This window comes from Myotis lucifugus, unplaced genomic scaffold (genome assembly GCF_000147115.1).
Source record: "Myotis lucifugus unplaced genomic scaffold, Myoluc2.0 scaffold_223, whole genome shotgun sequence".
In the NCBI taxonomy this organism is placed as follows: Eukaryota; Metazoa; Chordata; class Mammalia; order Chiroptera; family Vespertilionidae; genus Myotis; species Myotis lucifugus.
The window spans coordinates 1,797,923-1,815,015 of record NW_005871271.1 but is presented as its reverse complement, the minus strand read 5'-3'; the positions used below and the strand labels follow the sequence as shown (position 1 = coordinate 1,815,015).

The window sequence follows — 17,093 nt, the reverse complement described above, 5'->3', positions numbered from 1 at the left end:
GGGGGGGTTGGGGCGCCACCCTCTATCACCACAGAGCAGGGCCGATCAGGGGGTTGGGGCGCCGCCACTGTCACACTCAGGGCAGGGCCGATGGAGAGGTTATGGCTCTACCTTGTCACACACAGAGCAGGGCCCGTGGGAGGGGAGGGGGTTGGGGCGCCGCACCCTGTCACACACAGAGCTGCAGGGCGATCAGGGGATTGGGGAGCTCCCCCCTATCAGGCACAGAGCAGGGCTGATCAGGGGGTTGGGGCACCTTCCCCTGTCACGAACAGAGCAGGGCAGATAGGGAGGTTGTGGCCCTGCCCCCTGTCACTCACAGAGCCGCAGGGCGATCAGGGGTTTGGGCGCTGCCCCCTGTCACGCTGATCCCGGTGCCGGGAGGCATATTACCCTTTTACTATATAGAATAGAGGCCTGGTGCATGGGTGGGGGCCGGCTGGTTTGCCCTGAAGGGTGTCCTGGATCAGGGTGGGGGTCCCCACTGGGGTGCCTGGCCAGTCTGGCTGAGGGGCTGAGGGCCGTTTTCAGGCTGGTGGGTGACTGAAGCTCCCAACTGCTCCTTTTTTTCTTTTTTTTCTATTCTGGGCCAGCTTTAGCTCTGAGGCCTCGATGCTGAAACCAGGTTTCTGGCCTTTACCTTCTGTATTTGATACAATGTTGCGGTCCGGCTGGCTGAAGCCCGGGTGACTGAAAGCCGGTTTCTGGAGTTTTGTTTAGCTTCTATATTTGCAACATAGTTGCTTAGAGTTGCAGCTGAGAGGCCGGCAGGCGGGGAACGTTGGAGTCTGCAGTCACTGGAGCAAGCAAGCCTCCCTGTTCGCTTCAGTGCATAGCTGCTGGCCGCCATCATGGCTGACAGTTAATTTGCATAAGGATATGCTGATTAGCCAATGGGAAGGGTAGCGGTCGTACGCTAATTACCATGTTTCTCTTTTATTAGTGGAGATACTAGAGGCCCGGTGCACAAAAATTTGTGCACTGGGGGGGAGGGGAGGTCCCTCAGCCTGGCCTGTGCCCTCTCGCAGTCTGGGACCCCTCAGGGGATGACCACCTGCTGGGTTAGGCCCGCTTCCCGGGGGGATTGGGCCTAAGATGGCAATCAGACATCCCTCTGGCAGCCCGGCAGCCCTCCAGGGATGTCCACTTGCCAGCGGGGAGCAGGCCTAAACTGCAGTCGGACATCCTTAGTGCTGCTGAGGAGGCAGGAGAGGCTCCCACCACCACCGCTCTACTGGCAGCAATCAGCCTGGCTTGTGGCTGAGCAGAGCTCCTCCCATGTGAGAGCGCCCTGACCACCAGAGGGCAGCTCCTGCATTGAGCGTCTGCCCCCTGATGGTCAGTGTGTGTCATAGTGACCAGTCATTCCCAGTCATTCTGCTGTTAGGGTCAGTTTGCATATTACCCTTTTACTATATAGGATAGAGGCCTGGTGCACAGGTGGGGGCTGGCTGGTTTGCCCTGAAGGGTGTCCCGGATCAGGGTGGGGGTCCTGCCTGGGTGCCTGGACAGCCTGGATGAGGGGCTGATGGCTGTTTGCAGCTGGTCACACCCCCTTCAGGGTGGGGGTCCCCACTGGGGTGCCTGACCAGCCTGGATGACGGGTTGATGGCTGTTTGCAGCTGGTCACAACCCCTTCAGGGTGCAGGTCCCCACTGGGGTGCCTGGTCATTCTGGGTGAGGGGCTGAGGGCCGTTTTCAGGCTGACGGGTGACTGAAGCTCCCAGCCTCTTTTTTTTCTTTTTTTGATTTATTTACCTTCTATAGCTTCTATAGCTGTCACTGGAGCTGAGAGCCGGCTCCAGCTCTGAGGCTGCGGCCGGCTGAAAGCAGGTATCTGAGTTTGTTTAGCTTCTATAATTGAAACTCTGTTGCCATCACTGGCGCTCTAAGCTCTGAGCCCGCTGGAGGCTGAAAGCAGGTATCTGGAGTTTGTTTAGCTTCTATAATTGCAACATTGTTGCATCCGGAGCTCAGAGCTGGGCTGAGGCAGGCGGGGAACCTTGGCTTCCTCCATCACTGGAGCAAGCAAGCCTCTAGCTCACTTCAGCTGCGTGGCTGCCGGCCACCATCTTTGTTGGCAGTTAATTTGCATATCCTGCTGATTAGCCAATGGGAAGGGTAGTGAAGTTACGGTTAATTACCATGTTTCTCTATTATTAGATAGGATAATAAAGAGCTAATATGCTAATTAAACCAAACAGCAGAATGACTGTCCTGATGACCTTCAGGACGAAGCCAGGGCTGCAAGGCCTGGCCGAGGCAGCTGGGGCTGCTAGGGCCAAGCACCTTGCATGAATTTTGTCCATCGGGCCTCTAGTATATAGATAAAATGAGAGTGATTGTATGCCATCCCACCGCCTGGAACCTTGGTCTATATTGCCACCATAATTATTATACACGTAAACATTCTGATCTCATCATGTTTAAGACCAAGCTATTACTTCTGATTGCTCTCAGGTAAAGGCCATAATCCTCTAGCTTCATTTTGTACCATCTATGTCAGCAGTTCTCAACCTGTGGGTCGCGACCCCTTTGGGGGTTAAACTACCCTTTCACAGGGGTCACCTAAGACCATCGGAAAACACATATATAATTACATCTTGTTTTTGTGATTAATCACTATGCTTTAATTATGTTCAATTTGTAACAATGAAATTGGGGGTCACCACAACACGAGGAACTGTATTAAAGGGTTGTGGCATTAGGAAGGTTGAGAACCACTGATCTATGTTATAGCCAATGTCTTACTTGTTTTTTTCCTGTAGTAGAGCTTTTTTTCCAACAGCTTGGTTAGGTAAACTACACATATATGAAGTGTATAACTTTATAGTTCTGATATATGTGAACACATATGAATTCATCAGCACAATCCAGATAGTTAACATGTAGTTAACATCCGTAAAAGTCTCCTCATGACCCTTTATATCTCTTATTAAGAGACTGCCAAATTGTTTTCTGAAGTAGTTATACCACTTTCCATTCCCACCAGCAGTGCATGATATCTTCACAGACATTTAGTATTGTCAGTTTTTAAAAACCTTAGCCATTCTGATGGGTGTGTAGTGTATATATCATTATGGTTTTAGTATTCATTTCCCTAATAACAATAATATTGAACATCTTTTCATGTGTGTATTTGCCATCTGTACATCTTCTCTGAACTGTCCATCTGGATCTTTTGCCATTTTGAAAATTAGGGTGTCTTCTTATTTGTAGAATTTTGAGGATTCTTTATATATTCTAGATACTATTCCTTAATCAGCTATATTTTTTGTAAGGGTTTCTCCCAATCTGTGGCTTGTCTTTTCGTTGTTTTCACAGTGTCTTTTGAAGAGCAACTGTTTCTCTTTTTGATGAAACTCAATTTATCCTTTGTTATTTTATAGATTTTGCTTTTGTTATTCATGTCTAAGAATACTTTGCCTAGCACAAGGTCACATTTTCTTTAAAGAGTTCCCTTAGAAGTTTTACAGTTTTAGGTTTTGTGTTTAGACCTATGATTCACTTTCTGTTCTCTTTTACATATGATGCAGAGTATGGATCCAAATTAATTTTTTTTTGCGCATGGATTTTTTTTTGCGCATGGATATTTTATTTACTTCATATAGGTTTAAAGGGTACATTTCTATGATACATAATCTATATTGCAGTGTGTGCCCACCACCCAAAGTCAAATCGTCTTCCATCACCATATATTAAGTTAATATATGTTTTATATATTAGTTTTATATATTAGTACCTTTTACTACCCCAACCCCATTCCCCTAGCACCATTTGTTAAAAAGGCTATATTTTATTTACTTCATGCTACTGTGCCTTTGTCAAAATCAGTTGAGCATATGTTTGTAGGTTTATTTCTGGACTCCATTCTGTCCCATTGATCTATTTGGCCATCTTTATACCAATAACAATGTATTTTAATTACTTTAGGTTTATAAAAATTCTTGAAATCAGATAATATGTTATTTATAATGGTCATTTTGCTATTCTAGATTCTTGATGCATTTCCACATGAAATTTAAATAAGTTTTTCAATTTCTAAGGATAGTCTGCCTCTATTTCTGTCTCAGTCTTGTTTTATTCAATTTTCCTTAAAACCTCGTCGCATTTAGTTCAAGATTTCAGCAACCCCCGAGTTCTCTCTTTCTGTGCTGGTCGCAAGAAGAGAGAACGCCATTCCACCCATATCTGATGCCTCGAACAGGGATCCCCATAGATGCTTATTATTTCCTTTCTTCTGTTTGCTTTGAGTTTAATTTACTCTTCTGTTTCTAGTTTCTTAAGGTATAAGCCAAGGTCATGATTTGAGATCTTGCTTCATTTGTAATTCATTGCTAAAATTTTTATATAAGTATTATTGTAGAAGGCTTCCACAAAATCTAATGTTTTGTTTTTCATTGCAATTCAGTTCAAATTTTTTCTAATTTCTCTTTCATTACCTTTTTTTAAAAATTGGTTTTTAGAGAGAGTAGAAGGGAGAGAAAGTAAACTTCGATTTGTTATTCCAATTATTCATTCATTGGTTCATTCTTTTATGTACCCTGACTGGGGATTGCATCAGGACAACACTCAAACAAACTAATCTACCCAGCCAGGACTTTCATTACTGTTTTTTGTTTCTTTTAAAATTAATTTTATTGGGGTGACATTGGTTAATAAGATCATATAGGTTTAAAGGGTACATTTCTATGATACATAATCTATATTGCAGTGTGTGCCCACCACCCAAAGTCAAATCGTCTTCCATCACCATATATTAAGTTAATATATGTTTTATATATTAGTTTTATATATTAGTACCTTTTACTACCCCAACCCCATTCCCTCTGGTAACCACCATGCTGTTGTGTGTGTCTATGAGTTTCAGTTTTATAACCCACATGAGTGAAATCATGTGGTTCTTAGCTTTTTCTGACTTACTTTGCTTAGCATAGTCTTCTCAAGGTCCATCTATGTTGCCACAAATGGCAGTATGAGTCCTTTGTTCTGAGATTGGTCTCTTGTAGACAATATATATATGGGTCATGTTTTCTTATCCATTTACTACCCTATGTTCTTTGATTGGAGCATGTAATTTCTTTACATTTAAGGTTATTATTGATAGGTACTTATTACCATTTTTATTCTTTATGTCTGTGTTCCTTCCTCCCTTTCTATTTCTTCTTTTTATAGCAGTCCCTTTAGCATTTCATGCATTGTTGGTTTGGTGGTAATAAACTTAGCTTTTTTTTCTCTGCATCGCTCCTAATTTCACCTTCAATTTTGAGTGATAGCCTTGCTGGATAGAGTATTCTTGGATTCAGTCCCTTGCTTTTCATCACTTTGTATACTTCATGCCATTCTATTCTTGCCTGATGTGTTTCTGTTGAAAAATTATCTGATAGTCTAATGGAAGATCCCTTGTAGATAACTTTCTGTCTCTCTGGCAGCCTTTAATATTCTTTCTTTGTCTTTTACATTTGCTAATTTAATTATCGTGTGTCTTGGTGTAGGTCTTTTTGCGTTCATCTTGTTTGGGACTTTCTGTGCTTCCTGGACTTGTGTGACTTGTTTCTTCCCAAAGTCAGGGAAGTTTTCTGTCATTATTTCTTCGAACAAGTTTCTATTCTTTGCTCAGGTTCCTCTCCTTCTAGGACCACTATTATATAGATGTTGTTTCATTTCATGTTGTCTCAAAGTTTCCTTAGACTCTCCTGCTTTTTAATTTTTTTTTCCAGTTGCTCTGAATGGGTGCTGTTTTTTTCTACATTGTCTTCTAACTCACTGATTCAGTCTTCTAATCTACTGTTGAAACCTTTCATGGTATCCTTTATTACAGCTATGCCATTCTTCATTTCCTCTTGATTCTTACTCATGGTGGTGTATTTCTCATTCAGCTCCTTATAATTCTCACTGGTTTATGTATATTTGTCATCCAGACATTTGAGCATCCTTATAACCATTACTCTGAATTCTTTCTCTGACAAATTACTTGCCTCTGTTTCATTTAGTTCCATTTCTAGTGATTTCTCCTTTCCTTTCATTTGGGAGTTCTTTGTCTCCCCATTTTTGCTGTTTCTTTGTATTTGTTTCTGTATAAGATCAAATTGCTATGCTACTCAAATTGTTTCTATATATTAGATCAAATTGCTATTCCACTCAAATTGATTTTATGTAGTAGATGTTTTGTGAGATCCAGTGGTGCAGTCTCTCAGGTCTCCTGAGCTGGGTATTCTAGGGAGGCCCTGTACTTGTGAATTTGGGTTCTCCTGTTGTAGTTGGGTTTTGAATGTGCTATTGTCCCATTCGTGGATGAAGTCTCCAATCAGGGTGTCTGATTATGTGGTTCACTCCCTACTACATCATGCCAGCCATTGTTGTGGAGGTGCTGACTGAACAGCACAAAATACAACAATACAAGACATGACACAGAAGAAACAGAACAAGACTGTACACAAGACCCTTGTGGCCCCAAAAAAAGTGACCACCAGAGAAAAGAGAATTTGGAAAGAGTGTAAGTATGATAGAAAAAAAGAAAGAAAAGATATGGGAGGAAACACAACAAAACAAACAAACCAAAAAGCATGAACAAAACACACCCAGCAAGGAGCGGGCAGAGTAGACAGAATCTGTAGATGCAGGACTTAAATAAAGAAAATAAGGTTAAGGAGTTAGAGGAATAGGAGAAGGACCATGGTTTAGAATAACAGAGGGAGAAAAGAAATGAGAAGACAAGAAAAAAAATTTTGAAAAGGAGTTTAGAGGAGAAACCAGATAGGTCTAAATTTAGGAAGTGAAGTTAAGAAATTAGGAGAAGAAAAGAGAGAGAAGAGAGAAAAAAGAAATAAAAAAATTGAGTAGCGAGGGTAAAAAAGGAAAGAGAAAGGGAAAGAGGAAAGGAACAGGGAAGAGGAAATTAGATATGTGAGCAAAACAGAGACTAGAATAATAACAAATTAATAAAGTAGATAGATAAATAAGATCAGTTTAAAAAAGGAGGAAGAAAGGAAGAGAAAAGGGAAAATAAAAAATGGGAGGAAAAAAGAGAAAAGAGGAAGAAAAAGGTATTAAAAAAAAGTGAAGTGAACTGAGTTTGTTTGCTTCAGCTGAGTTTTACTGCCCCATGGGAGGTAGCTTAGTCCCCCATTCTTCTGTCTGCCAATTCTGGGCTTTCTCTTAGGTACTTAGGTGCTAACCACTGTCAGGAACTGTCTTTTGGCCTTTAGCACCCTGATTGAAGCTCCAACTGCTCCACTGGTCCATTGCTTCTGTCTGTCTCCACAGGCCTTGGCTGCAAGCAGGAGGGGCCAATCTGCCCTCTTTGCCTATCTGCCAGCTGTTAATCTTCATCACTCAAGAGACTGTTTCTGATAGGACTTTAGGTGGGATTGGTGCTATTTCACATTCAGGGAATATGATGGGGGTGTTTTTTTCTGTCCCAGAGCTACTCCTCCACAAATGGCCCAAAATATTACTCTGCCCTTGGCTGGACAGAGATCCTTGTATGGAAACCAATGAGGTCAGCTGGGACCCTGTACTTTTTATCAGTCTGGTTCCTAGAATAGTGGGGCTGATGGCCTCTCCTCCACTCCGGTCACTGAGGGCTCCTTGAGACTGTTCAGACCCATAAGCTTGACCTCAGCCTTTGTTTCCTCAGTAAAGCTCAAAATGCAGGGTGTGGCAGGCTGTATCACCTAGGACTTTTTTTCCCCCCTTTACCTGTCCTCTAGCTGTTGGGAGGAGGTAGCTCCTCCCAGGGAAAATGGCTGTTTTGGTTTGGAAGCGTATGAATGACCCAATGCAGAACTCTTAGTTACTGCTTTTCCAAGTCTCCCTGCCCTGCTTACCCCGACCCCTCCACCCCGTGCTCTGGGTTTAGAGATAATAATAATAATAAAAAAGGCAGGTGAAACTGCGACTATCTCCTCCACTGGCTCTGGTTTCTGGGTCTAGACTCCACTGCCACCAGAAGTCCTGCTACCTTTTGCAGCTGCTTAGATGATACAGGTGCTACAGGTCATGCTGCTGTTGGGGAGCACCATGTGTCAGGTCTCCGCCTCCACCTGCCAGGAAGCTCACCACAGATGGGTGTGTGGAGCCCTGCCTGTGTCCCAGAACAGTTCTCCCATAGCTCAGGTCCCTCCTCTCTGGGCTCTCCACCTTTCATGATCTCGCCCTTCCTACCATTCTCCAGGTATTTTCTGTCCTGCCGTGGTATAAGTCACTCCCTCAGCTGGACCACAGTTGGAAATTCCAGGTGAATGTTCTCCAATTTAGTTGTATTTACAGCCTGGATGAGGTGCCTGAAAGGTCTGCCTATTTGGTCTCCATTTTCTCCTCCCCCACAAAAAAAAATCTTCATTACTATTTTGACCCAGCAGCTATTTAGTTTGGAAACTATTCAAATAGTTTCCAAATATTTGAATATTTTCCAGAGTTATTTTTGTTTTAGATTTTCAATCCTACTGCTTTGTGGCCAGGGTACATACATTGTATGACTCAAATCCTTTTGACTGACTTTTTTTTAAGATTTATTTTGTGACCCAGAATATAGTCTGTTTTAAGTATTCCATGAACACTTGAGATGATTTTCTGTCTACTTGTTCTATCACTTAAAGTGAGTGGTATTAAAATCTCAAACATACAGATGGTCAATAGACATATGAAAAAATGCTCAACGTCACTAATCCTTAGAGAAATGCAAATTAAAACTACAATGAAATATCACCTCACACCTGTCAGAATGGCTACCATCAGTAAATCAACAACAACAGTGCGCGCAAGGATGTAGAGAAAAAGAAACCGTTGTGTATTTTTGGTGGGAGTGCAGACTGGTGCAGCCATTATGGAAAACAGTATGTAGTTTCCTAAAAAAATTAGGTATGGAATTGCCATTTGACTCAGTGATCCCACTTCTGGGAATATATTCTAAGGATGCCAAAACACCAATCAGAAAGAATATTTACACCCTTGTGTTTGTAGCAGTGGTATTTACAATACCCAAGATATGGAAATAGCCCAAGTGCCCATTAGTGGATGAGTGGATAAAAATGATGTGGTACATTTATACCATGGAATACTACATGGCTATAAAAAAGAAGGATCTCTTACTTTTAGCGACATTATGGATGGACCTGGAGATTATTACTGTGCTAAATGCAATAAGCCAGACAGAGAAAAGACAGATATCATATGATCTCATTTATATGTGGAACCTAATGAACAAAATAGAATCAGAAGTATGGATACATGGAACAGAGTGACATTGGTTAGGGGAGGTGGGGTGGGGGAGACTGGATGAAAGGAGGTGAAGAGATTAGCTAAAGATCATATATACATAGCCCATGGACACAAACAGTGTGGTGATGGCCAGAGGGCGGGGGTATGGGGGCTAGGTGGAGGGCGGTAACGGGGGATAAAATTGGGATCATCTGTAATAGTGTAACAATAAATAAATTTTTTTAAAATCTCAGACTATAATTGTGAAGTTTCTATTTTTCTTTGAGTTGTATCCATTTGTACTTCATGTATTTTGGAACTGTTATTAAGTGCATGATCATTTAGGATTGTTATGCTGCTTATTAATTTATCATTATGCAGTGACCTTTAATGTTAAGATAGTCACTTACCTCAGCCTTCTTTTACCAGATGTTAGTGTTATTTATCTTATTTCTATGCCTTTAAAAAAAATTGTGTATATTTAAAGTGCATTTCTGACAGGTGGCATGTAGTTGGGTCTTAGTTTTTTATCCAGTTGGACAATCTATTAATTGAGGTTTTTAGACAGTTTTTATTTAATGTGGTTGTTAATATACTAGTAGTAGATTTGAATTTGTCATTCATGTGTTTGATTTTTTTTTTTTTGGTTACATCTCTTTTTCCTGTTTTCATCTTTTTCTGTCTTTTATATTCATCAAGTAATTTTTATAATTTAGTAGTATTTCTTTTGGCTTATTAGCGATAACTGTTGCTATTATAGTGGTAGGTTTAGGACTGGTTTATGGTAAATGATTTTAAGTGATCATATTCTACAAGTAATATTATAGCACATCATATGTAATATAATAAAATTATAGTAATTTACTTTCATTTCTTCTCTGCAACCCAGATCTGTCCTGGATCTGTGGGATTATATTTTTCTTTTTTCTTTTTTTTTTTTAATATATTTTATTGATTTTTTAGAGAGAGGAAGGGAGAGGGATAGAGAGTTAGAAACATCGATGAGAGAGAAACATCGATTCAGCTGCCTCCTGCACACCCCCTACTGGGGATGTGCCCGCAACCAAGGTACATGCCCTTGACCGGAATCGAACCTAGGACCTTTCAGTCCGCAGGCCGACGCTCTATCCACTGAGCCATACCGGTTAGGGCGGGATTATATTTTTCATTAAGTCTAGAAAGTTTTTGGCCATTGTTTCTTCAAATATTTTCTGTCTCTTCCTCCTGCTTCTTTATGCTACATTAGCCATTTAAGTTTTCTCATATTTCACTGATGTGAAAGTTACTAATCTTTTATTTTGTGATTTCTAATATGCATTTATTCCCACCCAGTGTATTTTTCATATCAGATATAATTTGCATTTCTATAAGTGCTATTTGAGTTTAGAACATAGGGTTTCATGCCTCTACCTATATTTTTTTTAGCTTGTTTTGGTATATAGTTGAGTTACTTAAAAACAGTTTGATTCTTTTTGGTCTCACTCTTATGATTTATTAGGTGAATCCAGAGCAGTGCTTGGCCAGGGACTAATTATTCCCCACTACTAAGGAGAGTCCTTTCTGCCTGCTCTATTCATTGTCCTGTGAGTTATGAGCTTTTCAGCCTGGCTAATGGGAATAGACAGTATTCCTGGTGCTGAGTGAGTACCAGGCACTGTTTCCTCTACTCTTTTTGGATGTTTGTTTTCCCTGGTCTCAAGTGATTTCCTCACAAGTATGCATTATGCATTACTCAGCTGAGTACCCTCTGCAGATCTCCAGGGTTTTTCTGTTCCGCTCCCTCCTCCCCAGAGTCCAGACCTGTGATCTCTATCTGCCATTGTTTTACCAGACCATCAGCTTCATTACCTAAGTCAAGGAGTCTGGTGGACTCTACCTCAGTTCCTTCTCCCTGCGTTGTGGCCTGGAAATTCTCTCAAGGCAGTGAGCTGGAACATTCGTTAGGCTCACTTCATTTGTTTCAGGAATCATTGCCCTTCATTGCCTGAAGTCCATTGTCTTGCAAATAAGTTTTTAATGTGTTTTGTCTGTTTCATTTTGGCTCGTTTCAGGTAGGAAGGTAAATCAGTACCTGTTACTCCATCTTGCTAGAGACAGATTGCATAGAACTTTTGCATGTGCTGTAGAGTGTCTAGAATGCTCTCCTTCCTCCTTTGTCTGACTGCTTCCTGCACATCCTGCCTTTGTCAATGTAGCCATCCACTCATGGGGAAATCTTCCCTGGGCCCAGTCTAGATCAAGTTCTGTTATGTGACCATAGAACTCTGTTTTCTAGGTATCTATCTGATTTATGATAATCATTTTATTTGTCTTTCTCCACTGCTAGACTTTAAGCTAAATAAGAGCCAGGGATTTTGTCTGTTTTATTTGCAGAGCTTAGTCTTCCACACGATAGGTACCCTTCAATGTATGAATGAATGTGACTATGCACAGTTCTTTATACACAAAAATAATTCATATATTTTTCTATTTTTGTTTTCTTTCTTATGCAGATTCTATTAGCTTATTGAAAATCCAGGATACAGTTCTTTCATATGAAAGATTAATAGAACTTAGAAAAAATCACTGTGAAATGCTTACTGGAAAAATTAAAAAAATGGAAAAGAGGATTAGTGGACTGCAGAAGGAGCTATCAGAAACAAAAGAAATGAAATCACAATTAGAGCATCAAAAAGTGGAATGGGAACAAGAACTCTGCAATTTGAGGTATTGAATAATTTTGTTTTAAAGAAATATTTGAATATTTACTTTTATTCTACATATATGTAGGAAAAGTTTTGTAACTGCCTTCTTACCTTCTAAGATTTTATAGGGAAGAACATTTCTTTAGTGGTATGGAGTATGACATTTTTGGAAATAATATAGCAATTTTTAATAGTGCATACTTCTAGTAATAAGTTAATGTATATTTTTATATATCATTTGAATGACCATATAAAAGTTCACCAAATGGAAACCTCATTATTTATTTAATAAATTGAATTTTGGTTGTTTTTCATTATTGTGTATTATAATTAATGCTTCCAGGAATGTCTCATATATGTTTGTTTCTACATTTTTTATTATATACTCTGAATAAATTATTTAATAGAGTATTATTATTTGGTTACATGTAAGAACTTTTAAAAAGGATTTTTATTCATATTTCTAAATTGTTATCAAGGTAGTTTGTACTAATTTACATTCCCACCAAAAGAGTTATTAAATGATCACTTTTATCAAGACAGAAAATTAAAAAAAAACGAATGCAGTTTTAGTTGTAATATATGCATGAAATGAAAAGTAAAATAGAAAGTGATGACTGATTAGTTTATTCAACATCTTATACATAGATAAAATTAATTAAAAGGGCCATACTGAAAGCATGTATTACTCTTTATTGTTGACTTAATATGAATTCTATTTTGTACTAATAAGGATTTTAAAGTGAACTATAAAGTAAATAATGACCAACAAGAGAAGGTGTGGCTCAGTTGGTTGGAGCATCGTCCCATACACCTAAAGGTTGTGGGTTCAATTCCTGGTCAAGGCACATACCTAGGCTGTGGGTTTTAACCCCAGGTCAGGGCAACCAATCAAGCAACCAATCAATGTTCTTTCTCACAATGATGTTTCTCTCTCTCTCTCTCTCTCTCTCTCTCTCTCTCTCTCTCTCTCTCTCTTCCCCTCTCTTTCAAATCAGTAAGCATATCCTTGGCAAAGAAGAAAGTCTTCTAAAAAAAAAAAAAAGAAACAAAAAGTATAGAGTAACAGATAATAGACTCCTAGACTAGTCTTAGAGTACAGTAGTCAGTGGATGTCTTCTGTAAAAGACATCTGCAGATGCTGACTTTCACTATAAACCATTTTAGGGGTACCTATATATTTTGTCAAGCTGAAATTTTATTTCTAGTGAATTTATAAACTTGTTTGTAAACAACTGCTCCTTCTAATTAGTAACTGAGTTATTTTTCCTAATGGAAGAGTAATTATGACTGCGGAAGTAGGCTAATTTCAACTTCACCTTCACTGAATAATTTCAAATTTTCTTTCCTATATTATTTACCAGAGTTACTATTGACTAAAGCTTACTAAGTAGAAGAATGTTTTCTCATTGCTGCCTTTCAGGTATATATAACTTTTAGAAGAGATTTAAATGAGAAATAAAAACATGAGACCTACCAAGGAAAAAAATGCAAGAACATAGAAATTTAATTAGGATAATAAACCAACATATGTACAACCATATTATAAAATGGACATTTTTCAATGTTTCTCTCTCATCAATGTTTCTAACTCTTTATCCCTTTCCCTTCCTCTCTGTAAAAAATCAATAAAATATTTAAAATGGACCTTTTATTTTCTAATAAAATGAATTTTAAGATAAGTATATTTAACTGCAGATTTACCTTAAAAGAAGAAAAAGAGAAAAGAAGAAATACTGATTTGTTATATGACAAAATTAGGGAGCAGTTAAGAAATAAAGAAGAGCAATATATTAAAGAAGTTGAAGTGAACCAACAACTTGAAACCACTCTTAGAACACTAGAGATGGAATTGAAAATTATAAGAAAGAATTTAAATCAGGTAAATTTATCTTTAGTAAAATTTCATATTTCTTATAGTATTTCATCAATATTTATAATGTCCCTTTGGTTTAATTTATATTATTTAAGTTGAAAACAATTAAAAAATGTTATCTCATTCAAAATATGAACTATGACACCTATAATTAAAACTATCAATTTATTGCAACTCTTGACATCTAATAAATGCTATGTTTATCTTTTCTAAATGAAGAAATGGAAGGTAAATTGAGTTTAACCATTAACATAAATACTAATTTTGGCTTTTTAAAATGTTTAACATGCAGGCTAAGTTGCCTTGAAACCGTGATAGAAGTCAAATGTCTCGTAAAGGCATTTCACAGTACTGTTTTTTTGCTCTTTAACAAGTTAGCTGTGATTTAAGTTAAGATTTGAGTTTTTCATGGAAGGTAAGATCCTTGTGTTTAAAAAGGCTATCTTCTTTTAACAGATTTTTAAAGGTTCTGCTCTTAAGCTTATAACTTCTTAATGGTATGAGTGCAAAAACCTAATGAAATGTGTCTCTAGGTTGTAGAAGAACGAAATGACATTCAGAGGCAACTTTCTCGAGAACAGAATGCCAGAATATTACAAGATGGAATTCTGGCCAATCACCTATGCAAAGAAAAGGAGATAGAAATAGCTCATAAGAAAATGAATTCTGAGGTATTTTGTTTAGTAATTTTCAAATGCTCTTGTACATATATTTGTGTGCATATATTTAAAAAACCAATGCTGTATATAATGGAAAGTATAGAGGATTTTAAAAGCATATCTCTGTGTTTGTGCACAATACACAAAATCCTAAATTTGCTTGTCTTTTTAACCTCTCCATTCAAGATTGTGATAAATGAATGAGTTCAGTGATATATGTATAAGTGCCTAGGACAATACCTAGATGATCAGTTATTAGTAGATGTAGTTCTTATAACTGACTATGAAAGTATTAGAAAAGTAGTATATGGATTATCCTCAGGAAAAAAGGAATTATAGGAAATTTAATCTGTCTTAATATATGCAGGGTTAATATTCTTACTGTGGGATAGCTGTATATTCAGCGTGTACAGTCAATATTTATTTATTTTATTTTATTTTAAAGATTTCCACTTGCTAATATAAATCCTATGAACCTTTTCTTTCTGTTTCTTGTTTGTTTAAGTTCTTAAAATAGGTTTTAGAGAGAGAACAAGGGAGAGAGAGAGAGAGAGAGAGAGAGAGAGAGAGAGAGAGAGAGAGAAAGAGAGAGAGAGAGAGACATCAATGTGAAGAGAAACATCAATTGCTTGCTTCCTGCATAAGACCTGACTGGGGATTGGATCTGAGACCCTTTGGTCCATGGGATGATGCTCCAACCAACTGAGCCACACTGCCAGGGCTGAGACCATGCACTCAATTTTTAAATGTAATCAGATTTATTAATCTTTTGTTTTATGCCTTCAGGGTTTGTGATAATTCAGAGAAAGGCCTTTCTAATTTTGAGACTCTTAAAAATTCTCTTAAGATTCCTCTTTCACTTTCATGGATTCATCATCATATATTAAATTTTTGAACTTTGGGGAATTGTATAAATTTGGAGATTTGGATCCAACTCCATTTTTTATAGTGGGTATCCACTTACTGCAACCCTTTTTATTATATAAACATATAGGTTACCCTTTAATTTCAGAAGATATCATGATATGTCATTTCAATGAGTGTTAGCTTAAAGTCTTCTTTCTTTACTTAGGTTTCTGATAATTATGAAAAAGAAAAAACTTTGTTGCATGAAAATCACATGTTGCAGGATGAAATTACCAAGCTAAGACTGGAAATAGACACAGTAAAAAATCAGAACCAGGAAATGGAAAAGAAATATGTTGAGGACATTGCAATTCTCAAAGAAAAGAATGACCATCTTCAAAAGACAATAAAACTGAATGAGGAAACATTAACAAGAACAACATTTCAACATAACGGACAACTTGATGTTCTGACAGCTGAGAATACAATGCTAAACTCTAAACTGGAGAATGAAAAACAAAATAGAGAAAGACTGGAAGCAGAAGTTGAATCATACCGGTCTAGACTGGCTACTGCTATACAGGATCACGAGCACTGTCAGACATCAAAAAGAGACCTACAATTTGCTTTCCAGCGAGAAAGAGATGAATGGTTTTGTTTACAGGACAAAATGAAATTTGATATGTCTAACCTAAAAGATAGCAATGAAGTTCTTTCTCAACAACTTTCTAAAGCAGAAAGTAAATTCAATAACCTAGAAATTGAGCTTCATCACACAAGAGATGCTCTCAGAGAAAGAACATTGGTTTTAGAAGGTGTACAAAGAGACCTAAGCCAAACACAGTGTCAAAAGAAGGAAATTGAACACATGTATCAAAAAGAACAAGGTAAAGTGAATAAATATGTTGGAAAGCAGGGATCCTTAGAGGAGAGGTTATCTCACCTACAGAGTGAAAATATGTTGCTTCGACAGCAACTGGATGATGCTCACAACAAAGCTGACAGTAAAGAAAAGACAGTCATTAATATCCAAGATCAGTTTCAGGATATCATAAAAATATTTCAAGCCGAAAGTGAAAAGCAAGGTCTTATGCTGAATGAAAGAAATAAGGAGTTAATCAATGAATGTAATAATTTAAAAGAAAGAATGTATCAGTATGAAAATGATAAAGCAGAAAGAGATGTAAGTATCCTGAAAGATAAATATTTTTTAAATTTTCTCAAAGAAAATTCAAAGTAATATTTGATGATGGCTAAATGTTGAATCTAGCTGAATATTAAAAATATATAGATTACAAATGTGTTTGCTCGATCAGCTTAAAAGCAGACATGTATCCAGCAAATGAACATTAAACCTGAGAGGTACTTTGTTTTGAGTAGAGACATTGTGTTGCCCATGAAATTTTAAGAGTTTAAGTTATAGATTGTTAATAGGTTTATAGATTGATATTAATAATTTAGTCTTATACTGATAAATAATAATTTTAATCTTTCTGTCACCATATTTTAATACCATTGGAAAGCATATAAATGGAAATGCTATACCTAAAATTAGCATTTTGAAATTAAGATTCAATTAAATGTATTATCTTGACAGTTAAGTTCAGATTTCTCAGATGAACTGAAGTTTAGATGTTGTATCTCATAGTATCTTTCCTTCAGTGGCTTCTTATACATTTTAGTAGTTATAATATTATTTTTATTCATGTCAATTTGAATGAAATTTGGAAGTGTTTCAGTCTCAAGTAATATATTCTTATGACCTGTCAATTCTTTAGAAGTATCTATTTAATTAAATCATATTTTGGGTCAAGTATGACGAGTTTT

General features: G+C 37.7%; 1 protein-coding gene across 8 annotated transcripts in view; it reads left to right on the top strand.

Annotated features, from left to right (window-relative positions):
* Positions 1 to 17,093, top strand: part of LOC102422911 (ankyrin repeat domain-containing protein 26) — a 106,600-nt gene that overhangs the window by 58,832 nt on the left and 30,675 nt on the right. For all 8 annotated transcript variants that reach the window (XM_014463861.2, XM_023761971.1, XM_023761970.1 and 5 more), the window contains 4 exons: positions 11,694 to 11,907; positions 13,584 to 13,767; positions 14,295 to 14,432; positions 15,493 to 16,449. In XM_014463861.2, the coding sequence (XP_014319347.1) occupies positions 11,694 to 11,907; positions 13,584 to 13,767; positions 14,295 to 14,432; positions 15,493 to 16,449 (1,493 nt within the window). The remainder of the gene's footprint in view (positions 1 to 11,693; positions 11,908 to 13,583; positions 13,768 to 14,294; positions 14,433 to 15,492; positions 16,450 to 17,093) is intronic.